Source organism: Geotrypetes seraphini, chromosome 8 (genome assembly GCF_902459505.1).
Source record: "Geotrypetes seraphini chromosome 8, aGeoSer1.1, whole genome shotgun sequence".
Lineage (NCBI taxonomy): Eukaryota > Metazoa > Chordata > Amphibia > Gymnophiona > Dermophiidae > Geotrypetes > Geotrypetes seraphini.
The window spans coordinates 17249073-17267242 of record NC_047091.1 but is presented as its reverse complement, the minus strand read 5'-3'; the positions used below and the strand labels follow the sequence as shown (position 1 = coordinate 17267242).

The following is an 18170-nucleotide window of genomic DNA, read 5'->3' as shown; positions in this document are numbered from 1 at the left end:
TAATTTCTCTGATGCTGCTCTGACACCCATAGAATTCTATGAGCGTTGGAGCAGCGTCGGAGCATTTAAGCGCAGGTTAGTAAAAGGGGGGAGGGGTAAGTTACCAATTAAAAATAGTAACTCACCAGTGGATGCTGAAAAGTTCTCAGCCCAACCAAGAAGAGACTGACGTGGATATGGTTCAATCAATGATCTGAAACAATGTCAAAGCATAGAATATCGTTTCTGCAAATTTGCACGGACCGAAATAACGCTAAATCATGCTCAGAATTTAAGAAGTTGGTTAGTTGGGCTGAGAACATTTCCGCACCCACTTGCAAGCTCCTTCTGTATGGATTCTGAATGATGAAAACTCGTTTTTTGTTATTTCGTGGTAAGGATATAATTATTTGTAGCATGATTTTAAAAAATATTTAATGTTATTTATATGATGTCATCGTCTATGAATGACACAGGTCAAAGGATGCTCGCCATGATGCTTTCCCTTGCTTCTATATTCATCGTGACTAGTGAAGGCGCTCCAACCCAAAGGCATGAGAAGTGTTGTATATCAAAATATGGACACCAGCCTCCTTCTGAAATCAGAGCAACTAAACAGCTCAAAGAAGCCTATGAAAGCTACGTAAGTAGAATGAAGAGGAATCCAAACGATGGGGAGAGGGGAAGGACAAAACTGCAACAATGTTCATCAATCTAACCCTTGGAGTAGTCTAAGTACGCATACGAGGAGCCTCTGAAAAGTTAGCCCAGCCAACCAAGTTGGGGCAGTATCCATCGAGGGCTAGGCAGCTGTCCAGTGATTTTCCACCTTTTTCATTTTGTCGGAAAAATACAGAATGAAAAAAGTGGAAAATCACTGAACGAAGGCCCTCTTTTACAAAGGTGCGCTAAGCGTTTTAGCGTGGATATAGCACACGCTAAATCAATGTGTGCATTATCCGCTAACGTGTCCATAGGATAACATGCACGCGTTAGCGTTTAGCACGCGCTAATATTTATCGTGTGCTAAAAAGTTCTTCTTCACCTAGAGAGTGGTAGAAAACTGGAACGCTCTTCCAGAGTGTGTCATAGAGGAAAACATCCCTCCAGGGATTCAAGACAAAGTTTGACAAGTTCCTGCTGGTAGGGCTAGTCTCAGTTAGGGCACTGGTCTTTGACCAGAGGGTCGCCGTGTGAGCGGACTGCCGGGCGTGATGGACCACTGGTCTGACCCAGCAGCGGCAACTCTTATGTTCTTATGTTCATAGCACACCTTATTAAACGAGGGGGGTACGTGAATAGCCCTCAATGGAGAGTGCCCCAACTTTGCTGGTTGAACTGAAAACTTTTCAGTTGCCCCTCTTAGAGGCAGAAAATGTAAAAATCAGTTATGAAATTGATTTGCAGCCCCAATGGAGTCAGACCTGTAGAAGGGCAATGCAAAACTAGTCAGAAAACAAAACTATGAAACTTTAGCAGGTGGGTCTCGTTAAAGTTAGAAATTACAGTATTGACCCAGTCAGTCTCCTCCCAGCGTTAATACCTCGATATTTGGCATTCTCATTCACCAGGTGGGTTTTAAGGAATTCTTTGATTTTTTTTTTTTTTAAATTGGAAAGAGCACAGGAAGCAACAAAAAGAATGTCACCAAGTAGTCAGAAAAGCAAAGAAAGAATACGAAGAGAGACTAGCCAAGGAAGCACAAAATTTTAAACCGTTCTTCCGATATGTGAAAGGAAAACAGCCGGCGAGGGAGGAGGTGGGACCTCTGGATGAGGGCAACAAGAAGGGAGTGGTGAAGGAGGAAAAAGAGGTGGCAGACAGACTAAACATGTTCTTCTCGTCAGTCTTTACAATAGAAGACACATCCAACATGCCGGAACCAGAGCAAATCTTCAAGGGGGATCAAGAGGGAAAGTTATCATGCATGGAAGTAAGCCTCGAAGACGTACTCAAACAGATAGATAGATTAAAAATGGACAAATCTCCAGGCCCAGGCGGAATCCACCTGAGAATACTGAAAGAGCTCAGAGACGAAAACAGCAGATTTACTGCGGCGGATTTGTAACCTATCCTTGAGAACAGGGGTAATCCTGGAGGACTGGAGGATAGAGAATGTTACACCTATCTTCAAAAAGGGATCGAGAGGCGACCCAGGGAATTAAAGGCTGGTGAGCTTAACCTCAGTTCCAAGGAAGATGGCCGAATCTTTGATCAAGGAAAGTATCAATGAACATTTAGAAAAAAATAATCTGATGAGAACAAGCCAGCATGGTTTCTCTAGAGCAGGGGTGTCAAAGTCCCTCCTCGAGGGCCGGAATCCAGTCGGGTTTTCAGGATTTCCCCAATGAATATGCATTGAAAGCAGTGCATGCAAATAGATCTCATGCAGATTCATTGGGGAAATCCTGAAAACCCGACTGGATTCTGGCCCTCGAGGACCGACTTTGACACCTGTGCTCTAGAGGAAGATCATGCCAAACAAACCTACTACATTTCTTTGAGGGGATAAGCGAACAATTGGACAAGGGTGACCCCATAGACATCGTATATCTGGATTTCCAAAAAGCCTTCGACAAGGTACCTCATGAGCGTCTACTAAGAAAACTGTGGAGCCACAGGGTGGTAGGGGACGTGCATAGATGGATCAGGAACTAGCTGGCAGACAGGAAGCAGAGGGTAGTAGTTAAGGGACACTACTCTGACTGGAAAGGGGTCACAAGTGGTGTCCCACAGGGGTCAATGTTGGGACTGCTGCTGTTCGATATATTCATAAATGACCTGGAAACAGGGACGAAGTGTGAAGTTATAAAATTCACAGACGACACAAAACTCTCCAGTAGGGTCAAAACTGTTGAGGAATGCAATGAACTGCAAAGAGACCTGAACAAACTGAGTGAGTGGGCAAAGAGATGGCAGATGAGCTTCAATGTAGAGAAATGTAAAGTCTTGCATATAGGGAAAGGGAATTCGATGTACAGCTATATGATGGGAGGGAGGGTACTGGGGGAAGGCAACCTAGAAAAAGACTTGGGGGTATTGGTGGATAAAACAATGAAGCCGGCGGCGCAATGTGCAGTGGCCTCAAAGAAAGTGAACAAAATGTTGGGCATTATCAAAAAGGGTATCACTACCAGAACGAAGGAAGTTATTCTACCACTATATCGAGCGATGGTGCGCCCACTTCTGGAGTACTGCGTCCAATACTGGTCGCCGTACCTTAAGAAGGATATGGCGATACTCGAGAGGGTCCAGAGAAGAGCGACAAGAATGATAAAAGGCATGGAAAGCTGGAGAAGCTGGGGCTCTTCACCCTGGAAAAGCAGAGACTTAGAGGCGACATGATAGAGACTTATAAAATCATGAAAGGCATAGAGAAGGTGGAGAGGGACAGATTCTTCAGACTAGCGGGGACAATAAAAACAAGAGGGCATTCAGAAAAATTTAAAGGAGACAGATTCAAAATGAATGCTAGGAAATTCTTCTTTACTCAGAGGGTGGTGGACACCTGGAATGCGCTCCCAGAGGAGGTGATAGGACATAATACAATATTGGGTTTCAAAAAGGGATTGGATGACTTCCTGAAGGAGAAGGGGATTGAAGGGTGCAGATAGAGGGTAACTATACAGAATAGTAAATGAATAGCGAATAAACGATCTAGGTGAAGGATCACTTGCAGGTCATGGACCTGGGGGGCCACCGCGGGAGCGGACTGCTGGGCACGATGGACCCCTGGTCTGACCCAGCAGAGGCAGTGCTTATGTTCTTATGTTCTTAATAGTCTGTAGCCTATAAACTAACACCAGGTAATTGAATATTATTATTTCAATAACTTGGCTAGCATGCGCATAAATTAGATCTACAAAATGCTGCTCTTAGACTCCGGTCTTGCAGTGTATCACATTGTCATCTGTCCTGCAAAGTCCCAGTTTAAGGGCAGCCCTTCCTGTAGAAGTTTACCTTTTGCCCATAATTAGGGGGGAATAGCAACATGGAGGTTAACTGCAGGCTACTACATGAAAGGGTGAACTCACGAATCATACAAAGAAAGATGAATATATGATATACAGAAACTATAATAATATTATATGTACATAGATGGTATAAATAGGTAAGATATACATATATTTAACTCATGTACTGTATTGTAACACCATTACCAAAACAAATGTATTGTAACACCTTTATTAAAGCCCAAGTATTGTAACACCATTACCAAGGCTCATGTATTGTAACACCATTACTGAAGCTCATGCAAACCGATCTGAATTGACTCCCCATTCATTAGTAGCGGTATAGAAGTTTCCAATTAACAATAATAGTGTCTTCTGAAAGAGTCAAGCTAATACTGTAACTCTACAGAAAATAAAAAAAACTCACACATGTTGACATGACAAATGTATGTATGATCAGTTTTTCATGCATAGAAAAATATGTGTACTGTACATGTGTTTTCTTTCTTGCCCACAGACACAGACAATGCCAATAACAGGGCAGAACTGCTCCAAAGAGCCGCTGCTTGTAAATTCAACACCGAGCGATTTTACGGTAAGAGAAGCTCTCACCAATTGTCATTTTTAAAATTGATCGCTTGCTTTCTTCCATTTTTACTATAGTCCATCGCCTTCTCTCTCGAACACACCAGGCAGCCCCACTATTAGAAATCCAGATTCTCAGTCTAAAAAAAATCAGAGGCTTCATTGCCAACATAATAATCATTAAAGCGGTCCTCGTTTCTCTTTTAGCTTTGTAATTACCTGCCTTAAGCCAAGAATTTATGGGGAAGCTGGAACATCCACAATTGCCAAACTGTAAAGGTTAATTCGGGCAAAAATGAACCATGCGCGCGAGCAATTCCTGAACCAGGAAGCTATTATCTGAAGGATTGTGGACCGAGAAAATAAAGTCTATTTTTTTTGTATTTATCCCCCCAAAAAACAGATCAGAAAAAGAGATTCATAAGAGATCAAAGTTCTGATGATTAAAAAAAAATCCCAGACACAAATACAAATCTTCAGTTTCCTGTGGGCAGTGGGGCCAGATTAGGTGCTTAAACTTAGGTGCCTATAATGTAGGCCAGGGTTTTAAAATCCTACATTATAGGCACCTATTCCTTTATAGAATCGCACTTAGCAGCACCTAAGTCCCTCTTCACTCCCAAACATGCCTATTTTCTGTTGGGTGCCGCTATCTTTTGTAGCATCGCACCTAAGAAGATAGACGCCTATTATCACCCAATTAATTTTTTTTTTTTTCAATTATGAGCTTATTTACTAATTGCGATGGGTGCATAACTTTAAAAGCCTATTTAAATGCCTAACTTCAGGAACCCTTTATAGAATTTACCCCTGAAAGTCTTCTTGCAGGTCTGGTTCTCCTGAATTGGCCGCAGAGTACAACAGTCGGGTGTAAAGGAAGTTCCCTCCCACATCCTTCATTACCTGTACATTCTCAGCCAATCATTAGGCTCTGGGAGGGGCAGAGAAAATCTCCTCTGCCAACACACCAATAATAGTTGTAGCCCTTTCTGTGCAAAGAACTTCTGCCACATCCAGTGGTGTGGTAAGGGAGGTGCGGGGGGAGGTCCACCCCGGGGTGCAGACTTTGTAAAGGTGCGGCACCCCTCCTCCTCTCTGCCCGCCCCCCTCCCCGCTCCTCTCCTTGCCTCATGCCCCTTGCGTTCCTCCATACCTTTTTTATTTCCCCGGCGTGAGGTTGCTGCCCTCATCCCCATCGGCACTCTCTCTGATGTCACTTCCGGGACCCGCACCTAGGAAGGGACGTCAAAGGGTAAGCAGACGCCGACGTGGGCATGCCGATCGTGCCGGATAAGTTAAAAAGGTGCAGGGAAAGGGAAACGGGCACGCACGCCCCAGGCGCTGCTCATTCTTCCTATGCCACTGACCACATCTCCTCTTTTTCTATTTTCAGTTTGAAGTGTCTGTTCCTCCCAGCTCTGGCATGTCCCTCTGTTCATTGTCAGTCTCTGTATGGAATTCCTTTCAGAATTCCTCTTACATTAACAAAGATTCCCCCTGCTTTCTCTTACTCCTTGCTCTTCATATCACTTAGGTCTAGATTCACTAAGCAAACCGATCATGTTCCGATCAGTTTGCGACCCCTTTGTGACCTCCTCTCGTCACCCTGCTCTCTACCCCGACTCACCGCCCTGCACCCCGAATCTCATCGTCTTACTGCCCCGACTCTCCTGCCCTTCCCCGGCAGTGTGAGCCCATGGTTTTAACCCACAGGTTGCAGGTTCAAACCACGGGCTCGCGAAGTAGGAAAAAAACAGGAGGAAAAAAAGCAGCTCGCAGCTCCGTAAGCTTGCGCAGACCATCTACAGATGGTCTGCGCATGCTTCAGGATCGCTTACTAGCGATCCGTATGGTCAGTGGGGGGGGGGGCCTTCCTCCAATCGCCCCCACTTGCTTGCTGGCCTTTAGTGAATTTGTTGGCCTGCCTGCAATCGCCATGGATCGGACACAGAAAGGAAGGTTAGTGAATCTAGGCCTTAGACTCCCTCCTGCTCTCTATACATCAACTTCTGCTGAAGTGCCCATCACAATAGATGGTTGCAATTCCCTTGAAACCTCCCCCCACCCCCACCCTCGCCATGCTAGTGTCACTCAGTATGACCAGCAGTATGACTGGCATTTCACTCACTGTTTACTAAAACAATGTATTCTTTCTCAGTATACTCAAGACTATCGACAATTCAAAAGAAAGGATTGGGACTTGAATTGCCAACTTTTTGTGGTTTTACAACCACACTCAAAGTGGTTCGCATACAGGCAGTTCAAACATTTTCTGTCCTGGTGAGCTCACAATCTATCTAATTTACCTGGGGCAGTGGAGAATTAAGTGACTTACCCAGGGTCACAGGGAGCAGCGCAGGGTTTGAACTAGAGAATGACAGGGGGACAAATTTTTCCCCATCTCTGCAGGAACTTATTTTCCCATCCTGTCCCAGCAAGTTCTTTTCCTGTCCCTGCCCCATTCCTGCAAGCTCTGCCCTCATCTGCACTGGACATGATGGGAAAATTGCTCTCCTGCGGGGACAGAGACAAATTTGTCCCCATGTCATTCTCTAGTTTGAACCCATAAGGTGCTGAGGCTGTAGCTCGAACCACTACATCACACTCTTCTCCAATAAGAATTGGTCAAAAACTATCTGAGACTGTATCATGTGAGTGTCTAAAAGAATATGATAGTTTGAATGTAAATTCTGTTATTTGTTTTTGTCTTCCAGAATTCATTTACTTTTCCCACCTGCGCGTGCTGTCTGGTAAGTCAGAATTCTTTCAATGTGCAAGTTATGTTGCATTGGTTTCTAAACAAAATAATAATATTTCAGTCAGAATCTTAAGTGTTTAATTATCAGTCCATAAGAACATAAAGAATTGCCGCTGATGGGTCAGACCGGTGGTCCATTGTGCCCAGCAGTCCGCTCAAGCGGCGGCCCTCTGGTCAAAGACCAGCGCCTTAACTGAGTCTAGCCCTACCTGTGTACGTTCTGGTTCAGCAGGAACTTGTCTAACTTTGTCTTGAATCCCTGGAGGGTGTTTTCCCCTACGACAGACTCTGGAAGAGCGTTCCAGTTTTCTACCACTCTCTGGGTGAAGAAAAACTTCCTTACATTAAATCCCTGGAGGGTGTTTTCCCCTACAACAGACTCCGGAAGGGCATTCCAGTTTTCCACCACTCTCTGGGTGAAGAAGAACTTCCTTACGTTCGTACGGAATCTATCCCCTTTCAACTTTAGAGAGAGCCCTCTCATTCTACCTTCCTTGGAGAGGATGAACAACCTGTCTTTATCTACTAAGTCTATTCCCTTCAGTATCTTGAATGTTTCAATCATGTCCCCTCTCAATCTCCTCTGTTCGAGGGAGAAGAGGCCCAGTTTCTCTAATCTTTCGCTGTACGGCAACTCCTCCAGCCACTTAACCATCTCAGTCTCTTTAACTCTCTTGCTTCGACCTCTATTCTCTGAGTCCTCTTGGTATTCAGAGCAGGGTTTAAATTAAACTTTTCTTTTAATTCAAAAATCTAAAACCATGTTCTTTACCTGGAAAGGAAATTTAACACCAATATCACCGTTCATCCTAGATAGTATCCCTTTAGAGTCTGTACCAAAGCTGAAAATTCTCGGAGTAGTGGTTGATGTTGACTTATCATTCCATAATCACATCAGTCAAATAGTTAAATCTCGTTTCCATAGATTACGTCTTATCCGTTCAATCTCTACATTCCTAGATCCTAAATCTATCAATATATTAATCCATTCTTTGATCATATCTAAAATCGATTACTGTAACACTCTTCTAATTAATATAACACAGAAAGAAAAAAGACGGCTTCAGATAATTCAAAATACGGCAATAAAACTTATTCATAAAGCGAAAAAATATGATCATGTTACACCACTATTGATTAAATCACATTGGCTTCCTATTTCCCACCGAATTAACTTTAAGATTCTATTTTTAGTATTTAAAGTACTAATCTTTAACGAACCACAATTTATGTCAAGAATGATTATTCCATATAATGCCCCACGCTCTCTACGATCATCTTCTTCAAACTTATTAACAATTCCCTCTTTGAAAATCGTTGGCACAAGAAGAAATGATATGTTTTCTGTTATGGCCCCTAAATTGTGGAATTCTCTGCCAAGTTATATTAGAAATGAAAAAGATCTTTCATCTTTTAAAAAATTATTAAAAACTTTTTTGTTTCAAGACGCATTTGATGTGTAACACAGCCAATCTTGGACCCCTTACATTCTGATACGAATATCAAACTCATTAGTTCCCTTCCCTCCCCACTGTTTTTTTCCCTTTTATGTAATTTCTAATAGAGAAAGAAATTGTAACTTTTCCCTCCTTTCCTTCTTTAACCATGTTTGTCTCTAATACGATTTCTAATATGTTAATTGTTTTATTTAGTTTTTATTGTGATTAGTTTGACCAATTGCATGTGAGACCACTATCTAGTGGCTTTTTAAATTGCACAGAACACAAGGGAGGTGGGGGTTCCAAAGCCGTGTCCTATCCATTGCCTTCCCTGCTTGGCTGCAATGCAATGGGTGGGATAGGAGCTTTAGGGAGACATGTTGCACGGGGCGCGTTTCTGGCTCATGACAGTCCTAGTCTGAGCCTCCACCTCTTTCTTTCCCCCACATTGTCACAGTTCATCTGTGCTCTCCTCCATGACTCCTGGGTACCAACATTAGTGTAGAAATAAAGAAAAATTGGGGAGGGGGAGGCAATATTCAATGCCCTCTCAGGGTTTCCACAGCTGGCATTGTGCTTCGTGCAGGTTTCCAGGTTCATGCAGAAACTCCCAACCTGCTGCTCGTGCCAGCGTCGGCTCTTCCTCTGATGTCACTTCCTGGTCGCGGGTCCAGGAAGTGACGTCAGAAGAAGAACCGACGCTGGTTCGAGCAGCAGATTGGGGGTTGCTGTTTGCACCGTGAACATTAAAAAGGTACGGAGGAAGGGAGGCACACGCATGCTAGTAGGGGGAAGGAAGATGGGTGCTGGAGCCCCCACCAAGAGGGCACCAGGGGTGGATTGACACCCCCCCCCCCGCTCTCCCTCCCTTTATATGCTGCTGCTAGCAGATGATTTATAACCGCGCTCAACCGCACCTAGGAGCTGGACTCCATTTACAGAATCGGAGCTAGACTGCTTTCATAGATAGCCAAAGGATGTGCGAGATTAGCACCTATTTGTAAGGTATATGAGATTCCATGAAAAAATATATATATTCATTCGCTGGATAGAACTCATGAAAATAAAAACATTCATTTATCTACAAAACAATTTTTCACATTTTGCAGGTTTTGTAAATAAGTTCACTGAGGTCTTTTCACAAATGCGATAAGCATTAATGCATGCTTACTGCAGCAAAAAATTGCATCCCGTGGGGCATGCAGAGATGCCCCGCTGTAATTTTGCCATGTGTGAATACTGCTCACGCGCTAAAAAATAAAATTGACACCCCCTCCCTCTTTTACGACGACGCGTTAGGCTTTTTTTTAAAAAAAAAAAAAAAGTAAAAAAGCCTAACGTCGTAAAAGGGGAGAGTTATTTTTGGGGTACTGGGGGGGGTGTTTGGGGCGGACAGTGGGCACATCTATGCATAGCAGTTAGGACCTCTTTTACAAAGTGGTGGTAAGAGTGCTGCCGTGGTAAATGCACAGAAGCTGATAGGAACTGAATGGGCTTTGGCGCATTTACCAAGGCAGCATTGCTTTGTAAAAGGGGCCCTTAGCGCATAGGTATTTGCCAGTTACTGACCCAATTAGCACAGGTTTAGCGTGTAAGTCCCTACCACCTACAAATAGGTTGCGGTGGTAGAAGTTCACACGTTAATGTCCAGGCACTAACGTGAAAATCAGTGCGTGGCCATTAATGGAAAAATTTGAAAATCAACCATTTTAATTCCGTGGTAATAATGGCCGTTAGTGTGCGGAAAAGACCCATGTAAGAGTGCGCTAAAGCACGTTTTTGCTAAAGCTTTGTAAAAGGGCCTTTTTGTTTGTCTGGATAAACGTGCGTTCTCCAGCCGATTCGAGCACACTGTGTCACTGACCTGTTACGTCTCTTTTGTGCTCAGGAGAGATTAATTGTGTTGAAACACAAGGTGGCTCTGGCTGTGAAAGTTTTGATGAATATGGCAAACTCGAACCTGTCAACAAATGTGATTAAGCCCCTGGAGGACTGGCAGATCATTAAGAATGACCTGAGGATCTGTGTAAGTGCCAAGCACACAACTTTGAACAAAGTGTCATAATTTTGTCTTTTTCGCTGCATTTTTACTGAGTAAATGGATTATTCGGGCTCCGCGTTTCTGCTAATGCATAAACACAGCACTGGTATTTTGAATTGTTGTCACCGCATACTTGGATATAATTCATACTTAATCAGTGTGTGGTTCTTTCATTTGGAACCCTGAGGAAGGCATTAATTGCCGAAACACGGACCGTGTCAGGTCTGCATCATGTTAGACTTGTGCATCAAGGTGACGCATCAAAACTGCAGAAGACAATGGCATGCCGACAATCCTGCGCCATTTGAGCGCAGGATAAATGTGCACCACCGCTTTGAGGCCTTCCCTTTTGCGCTCTAATGGGGGCATGGGGGGAAAGCCCCCCACTACACTTAGAAGTCCTCACGCTTCCGTTGGGGGGGGTAACCCCTCCCCACTACACTGAAAAACTCCTGAACAGCAAAAAGAACAGGAATTTTCAGTGTACTGGGGGGGTTCCCCCCAACGGGAGCATAAGCAGTTCTAACTATAGTTGGGGGTTCCCCCCCCAACCCCCTCTCAGAGCATAAAACCAAAGGCCTCAAAGCAGCGGAAGCGGTGGCACGCATTTGTCCAAATGTTGGCACGGGATTGTCGGCATGCCGTTGTCCTCCGTGCTTTTGACGGTGTACTGTGCTTCGATGTTGTATTGTCTTATGGTTCCTGCATCGATCGGACACGTTTTTAACAGTTGTGTCACAATAAATAACATTTACATCAAGGGCATCGATTCCACAGTGTTATTTTTGTTTTGGCTTCCATAATTTAATCAGAGCCAATTCAAAACTGTTAACTAGCACCAGTTGATCTTACCCAGTTCATGAAATAATAATTTTGGAGCTGAAGGATTACAAAGGCAAGAGTTCATTCAAAAAAAAGAGAGCCCCTGCTCCAGATCTGGTAGTAACTTAGGAAACTGGTCAACAGGGCTTTTCGGCAAGATTTTTTTAAAAAAAATTTTTATCACAAGAAACAATTATCTATTGTATCTAATGCCGTTTCTTTGTCCCCTTTCAGACCAGCAAACACAGAACTCAGCATTCCCGTCATCTTAAGCACTGGCTTCGTAATTTCAACAAGATCAAAAAGACGGTGAGTGCAGAGAACAGTGCTTAATTTTAGTAAATTGAACGGCCTTTTAAGACAGCTTCGTCCTGTGCCTACGGGCAACTTGAAATCAATCCACATTGAGGTCTTAGCACTGCCCTCATCAACTTAAAAACTGAAGGGGCCTACTGGCGCCTAAGGCCCTGTTTTACTAAGGTGTGCTAACCGATTAGTGCACGCTAATTGATTTAGCGCCCACTGAACGCTAACGCGTGCATGTTAGTCTATGTACGCATTATTGTTTAGTGCATGCTAATTCTATTAGCGCGCTCTAATCGGTTAGCGCACCTTAGTAAAACAGGGAGTAAGTTAATTGAAGAACGCCGTTAGAAATGGCAAAAAAACAGTGAAGTTGAAGTGTTTACCAGTGCCTAAATAAAAATCGCCAGAATCCCACCTACATAGGCACTTTAGGCTGCCGAATGCCAAAGTAGGCGTGGCCAATGCCGGAAGTGGCATTAGGCGACCTAAAATGCCTACATAGGCACAATTAAGACAAAGATAGGCGCCAGAAATTTAGGCCCGGAAAACCCTGGCCTACATTTCCGGTGCCTATCTTTCCCATAGGTGCGATTCTGAAACCGACGCCGATGTGTAATTGACATGTGATCAGCAGCCGCTTTGAAGGCACCGGTTACAGAATCCAGGTGTAAGTGCATAAGATAATTCATTGGCTTTATGGTTGTCTCGCACATCTCTGGGGGGGTCTCAGTTCAAAGCTTGTCTTAAGCAAAAGAGATGAATTTAGGGACAGTATTAAGTTCCATAATACAGTACTAAAAAAAGCAAGGAAGAATTTCTACGGTGATAAAATCACCAGATCCAATAACCAGAGCAGTACATTGTTTAACATCTGGCGCTCCTTAACCTCTTAAAACAATTGTTCCCCTCCTCTCCAGCAGCGGACGACCTAGCAGCATTCTTCAATGAAAAGGTTGCTACTATAAGAAGCTCTTTTCCATCAGCAGTCACTTACAATTCTCTGGTGCGCAGCGACACTAACCCTATCCCATTAGACAGATCCTGGACAGTCTTTGAGCGTGTATCCGAAGCCCAGGTCTCTAAACTGTGCCACAAATTAAGATCCTGCAAATGTGCCCTGGACCCGTTTCCTTCTTACCTATACGAGAAAATTCCCGCGCAGGCTATTTCATCTCTCACCAGACTTATCAACTCTGCCTTACTATCAGGCCTATTTTCCGAAGAAATGGGACACACTGCCCTGATCCCATTACTGAAAAAAGCTGATCTAGACCCATTCTCCCCTTCTAGCTATCATCCTATAGCAAATATTCCTCTCCTGACAAAAATGCTTGAGGCTATTATATCCACTCAGCTCTCATCTTACTTAGAGAGATTCTCCATTCTATTACCTTGCCAATATAGCTTCAGACCCAATTTCAGCACCGAATTCCTACTGGCCTCATTAATCTCAAAGGTTCAACAACTTCAATCTTGTAATGTTTGCTATCCTACTACAATTCGATCTATCTGCGGCCTTTGATATTGTCCACCACGATATCCTAATTTACCAACTTTCTGAGATAGGCATTGATTCCACAGTCTTAGACTGGTTCTCAAATTTTTTACGATCCTGCTCTTACACTGTTAACATGAATGGCACCATGTCTTCTCTTTGGAGACCATTATGTAGTGTCCCACAGGGTTCACCTCTGTCCCCTATTCTTTTCAACATCTATATGTCTTCTTTGAAACTCTTCCATCTATCTCCCTTCAAAACACTATATACATATGCAGATGACATCCTTATCCTTCTAGATTCGAACCTCACTAACCTCACCGAGAAAATAACAGCTTGCATAATGAAACTCCAATCCTGGGCCCTCACTCTACAAATGAAGCTGAATGAGTCCAAAACAAAACTACTTTGGCTTGGCCCAAAATTAGATCAGCTACCCATGCTCATTTCACTACCTTCAGGTTCCTCACTGCAGATTGAATTCTCAAGCAAAGTTTTGGGCATTATTATTGACTCTACACTTTCCTTTAATGACCATCTCAACTCTCTGTTAAAAAATGTTTTTTTAGTCTTCATATGTTGAGAAAAGTGAGATCCTGCTTCCACCAACAACATTTTGCTGTCCTTGTACAATCAATCATTCTTTCCAGACTGGACTATTGTAACTCCATCTATCTAAGTCTAACCAAGAAAAGTCTTCAAAGACTTCAGCGGATCCAGAACACTGCGGCTAGGTTGATCTTCTCAAAAAGGAAATTTGATCATGTTTCCCCACTTCTGTCAAAACTGCATAACATTCAAGATCCTACATGGCATTCTTCCTCCCCTAATTCCACTATCTTGGAATTCTTTGAGACCTGACATTATCAGATCCACCCAAAAACTTAAACTATCTTTCCCCTCATTAAAAGGTGTCATCTATGCAGGAAAATTAGGGAAATATCTTTTCTTCAAAATCACTGAGCTTTGGACTAACTTTCCTGCCCTGCTGCGGAATCTGGGCTCCTTCCAATTATTCCGAAAGCATCTGAAAACCTGACTTTTCTCAAAAATGTAAAGCTCACTATCCTCTTTATAACCACTAATTCGTATTATGTTTTTCCCTCATTTATTAAAGTACCTGTAAACCGTGCCGAGCTCCATCTTTATGGAGAGGATGCGGTATATAAACTTAAGGTTTAATTTAGTTTAGTTTTACTAATCCCTCTCATGCCTATTGATATCATAAACCGAGACACAGCTTGCCATATTATGGCAAACCTGGAGATGTGTAACCAGCAATGAAGGTCCCCTTTTGATCATCTTGATAGAACAGGGTTGGGAGCTGTTACTCTCTTCCCACAGGCTGTGCTTGAACTGTTATTGGCTCTGCCATGAGGACAGAAAATCTGGTGACATCGGTTGCCTGTCAGAAATACTTTCAGCCTTCTGCTCCTTCCCTCACCCCTACTACTAAGGCCATTAAAAAGGGTGGGTAAGGCATGGCACAATTCCCAGGAGATACCAATCTACCTGAAGAGGAAGAGCATCACCAACCCTCGAGGCCATCACTGTTAGGGTTACCAGACATCCGGATTTATCCAGACATGGATGACTTTTCAAAACCTGGCACTTTGTCCGGGTTTTGAAAAGCAAATCGCACTGGGGGGGCATCTGCGCATGACCGAGATGAGCAGGCTGAGGGAGGCGAGGCTGGGGGCGGGATGGGTGGAACTGGGCGGGCCTAGGACCGGGTCCATGGGTCCGGATTTTACATACTGTAATATGTACACACGATTGGGTGAGCCGGTGACACTGTATTGTAGCGCATTTTATTATACAGATGGCGTTCTGAGATTTCCCACGTGTGTTAATACTGATTACATAGAAGCATGAATTAGTGAAATAGAGTAATTATAGTATATGATGCACTGATAACGGCACTTAGAAATGTGTCTCCTGCAAGACATTCCTTCAGGTAACCTGCTTCTTTTCTTGTCGTATTCCAGGAGACTCCAGAGTGCTTGCAAAAAGCAGTGATACCCAGGCTCTTCCAGCTGAGGCAAGAAGTTATCTGCGTCGCCCAAGATAAGAAGTGTGGGGAGAAAAGATCACGCCTGGCTTCACCTTCCATGAATTGATCCAGTCTGTGGACTCATAGACACAGAGGAACCTCCAGCAGATATCCAGGCTTTAAACCCTACCTCCACCGGAACTTGTCTTAGGGGAATTTTTGTTGCCCTTCTGGGCTTCTTCACAACCTACACTGGCTAAGCAATTTTTGTAGGTTAGTCCAGTGATTGCCAGCACAGTATTATATTGTTTGGATTTTGAACTGTAACATTCGAACAAACTTTTCTTTACAGGAATATTCCAGTTCTCATATTAATGAATTCATGCAAAGTGTATTCTATCAGTGAGTGTACAGGAAATTCTTAATAGCACGGGACCAGATATAAGCTTTAAGCACCAAACTCCGCAAATTAGTTCACTTTGTTAGATTTGAAACAGAATATATTTGATCAAAGAATTTACTTTCCTAAAATTTTAGAATGGGAAAAAGTGCACAGAATAAAAATTGTATAAACAAAAGGCCAGATTCTCAAAAATCCGCCAAAAGTTAGTTGCCGGCAAGCACCTAGATCATGCCTGCCGACAACTAGCTTAAGGGTTTTAATTGGTTCTAAGTGGTGCGATAATTGGTCGCACCATTAAAATCAATTAAAACCTCATCAAAACAATAAATTAGGCGATGCTAGGCGGCCTCCAGGATCGGCGCCTTGGTTCATGACACCTAGCGTCACCTAGTGACATTGAAACCCGGAAGTGTGCATGTTCAGGTGTGGCACCAGACTTTGGCATCACTAGGCAATGCTAGACGCAATTCTGCAAGGACCCTAGGCACCAGAAAAGTAGGCCTAAAAAACCCTGGTCTGTACTTCCAATGCCCAGAGTCCTTACTAGGCACCAGTATTCCCAATTCTGAAAGTGGTGCCTGGCCGTGACTGAGACGCAGCAGGCACCATTTACAGAATCATCCCCAAAATGCATAACATGTTGTGGAACGTCTACATGAAAGTTCTAATTTAAAAAAAAAAAAAAATAAGTGCAGACCAACGTCCCACAACCTTGGTGCACCTGTTTTTCTGACTTTTTCCTCTTTCAGAACTTACAGTGAGATAAATCCTTGAACATACAATATGCTATTTTAGTATTGTGCAAGCAAGCTAACTTGTAGACTTTCTGCATTTCTGCTCTCTTAAGCTTCCGCAGCTGGTGTCGTGATTGTTGCTGTTTTCCGGGTCTCACCACTTCTGGGTAGGTAGAACCGATGTTTCAGCCATCATGCTGTGGCTCTCTTCAGGATACGCTGTGAGGTATGCAGTTTGTCTTTATATATAGTGGATTCACTGACCTGATTGAGAACAGGGAGGTCTGAATTTTGAATTTGAATTTTGGCAGGAAAGTTTGTTGGTTACAGATTTGAATTTTGGCTGGAACGTTCTTTGGACCCAATTTTAAATTCCGTCAGGGAAGTCTATGGTCACATTTTTTTAATTCTGACAGACAAAATAGGGGGGGGGGGAGTGGAAACTTTTAGATGGAGGGAGAAGGCGTTTGTCCTTGGCACCAATCCTTTTTGCGTTGAATTTCTTTTGGATGAGTGGTTGCCATGCTTTGTTTATGGAGATCCTTTCATCTCCATTGAAGTTATTGGGATGTCTTGCTATGACTGGGGACAAGGACAAACATCTTCGCCCTCCATCTAAGAGGTTGTACCCCTCTTTTTTATCTGTCATAATTTTAAAAATGTGGCCACAGGCTTCCTCGCCAGAATTTAAAAATTAGTTCCAATGGACATTCCCACCAAAATTCAGATTTCCCGCCATAATTTAAATTCATGACCAACAGACCTCCCTGTTCTCAATCAGGTCAGTGAACCCACTATATATAAAGACAAACTGCAAACCTCACAAGGTATCTTGAAGAAAGCCAAGCATGATGACTGAATGTCTGTTCTACCTACGCAGACATGGCGAGACCTGGAAGACAGCAACAATCTTTCTGCATTTCTGTTTCCCTGAGTTAATATCTGACCCATCATTTTTTTTAGAATTCCCTCAGTATAAACTGGTGGAATGTCATAGATGGTAATGAAACCAGGCCAGATCATTATGTGAATTCCTGCTCAGATGATCTTTCAGCTGAGCAAATGAGGTCAAATTAGCCACATTTATATATATATATATATTTGTAGACCATATTTATCTAATTGAGAATGAAGAATAACTTTTCAGAGTTTTAAAAAATTGATTAAAAACATCTCTTTTTATAGAAGCTTTTTAAGTGATTAAGAAGCAGTGACTGAAAGAATGAAGTGACTAATGGAAATGTTATCTGTATATTGCTTTGTTTTATTGTATTTTATATTTTTTTAGTGTTTTTTTATCTTATGATTATGTTTGGGGGGTTTTGTAATTCGCTTAGGTATAAGCGGAATATATATATTTTTTAAAAATAAATAAGTAAATTAGTTATTTAATTTAAAGGGTCCATGAATTCATGGCAGGACACAGTTATTTATTTAAACTGCTCAGAGGTCAACTTTTTATGAGCTCTATTTAATACAATTTGTGATCGATATATTTCTTGACCTTGGTGCTAAGAGTTATTTCTGTGCTGTATAAAAATCGGCTCCTTTTACAAAGCCATGGTAGAGATTTCCACTGTGGGCCAGCGAGGAAAATGCTCCAACACTCAGAGCATTTTCCTTGTCGGCCCAAGGTAGAAACCTCTAACACAGCTTTGT

At 42.9% G+C, this 18170-nt stretch overlaps 1 protein-coding gene across 1 annotated transcript in view; it reads left to right on the top strand.

The window, feature by feature from the left end:
- The window catches only part of LOC117364478 (interferon lambda-3-like), a 30633-nt gene extending 13995 nt beyond the window's left edge, over positions 1–16638 (top strand). The window contains exons 3-8 of the mRNA XM_033953697.1: positions 456–622; positions 4450–4527; positions 7232–7267; positions 10603–10740; positions 11812–11886; positions 15370–16638. Coding sequence (XP_033809588.1) covers positions 464–622; positions 4450–4527; positions 7232–7267; positions 10603–10740; positions 11812–11886; positions 15370–15501 — 618 coding nt within the window. The 5' untranslated portion in view covers positions 456–463 and the 3' untranslated portion in view covers positions 15502–16638. The remainder of the gene's footprint in view (positions 1–455; positions 623–4449; positions 4528–7231; positions 7268–10602; positions 10741–11811; positions 11887–15369) is intronic.
- Positions 16639–18170: the final 1532 nt, after the last annotated feature.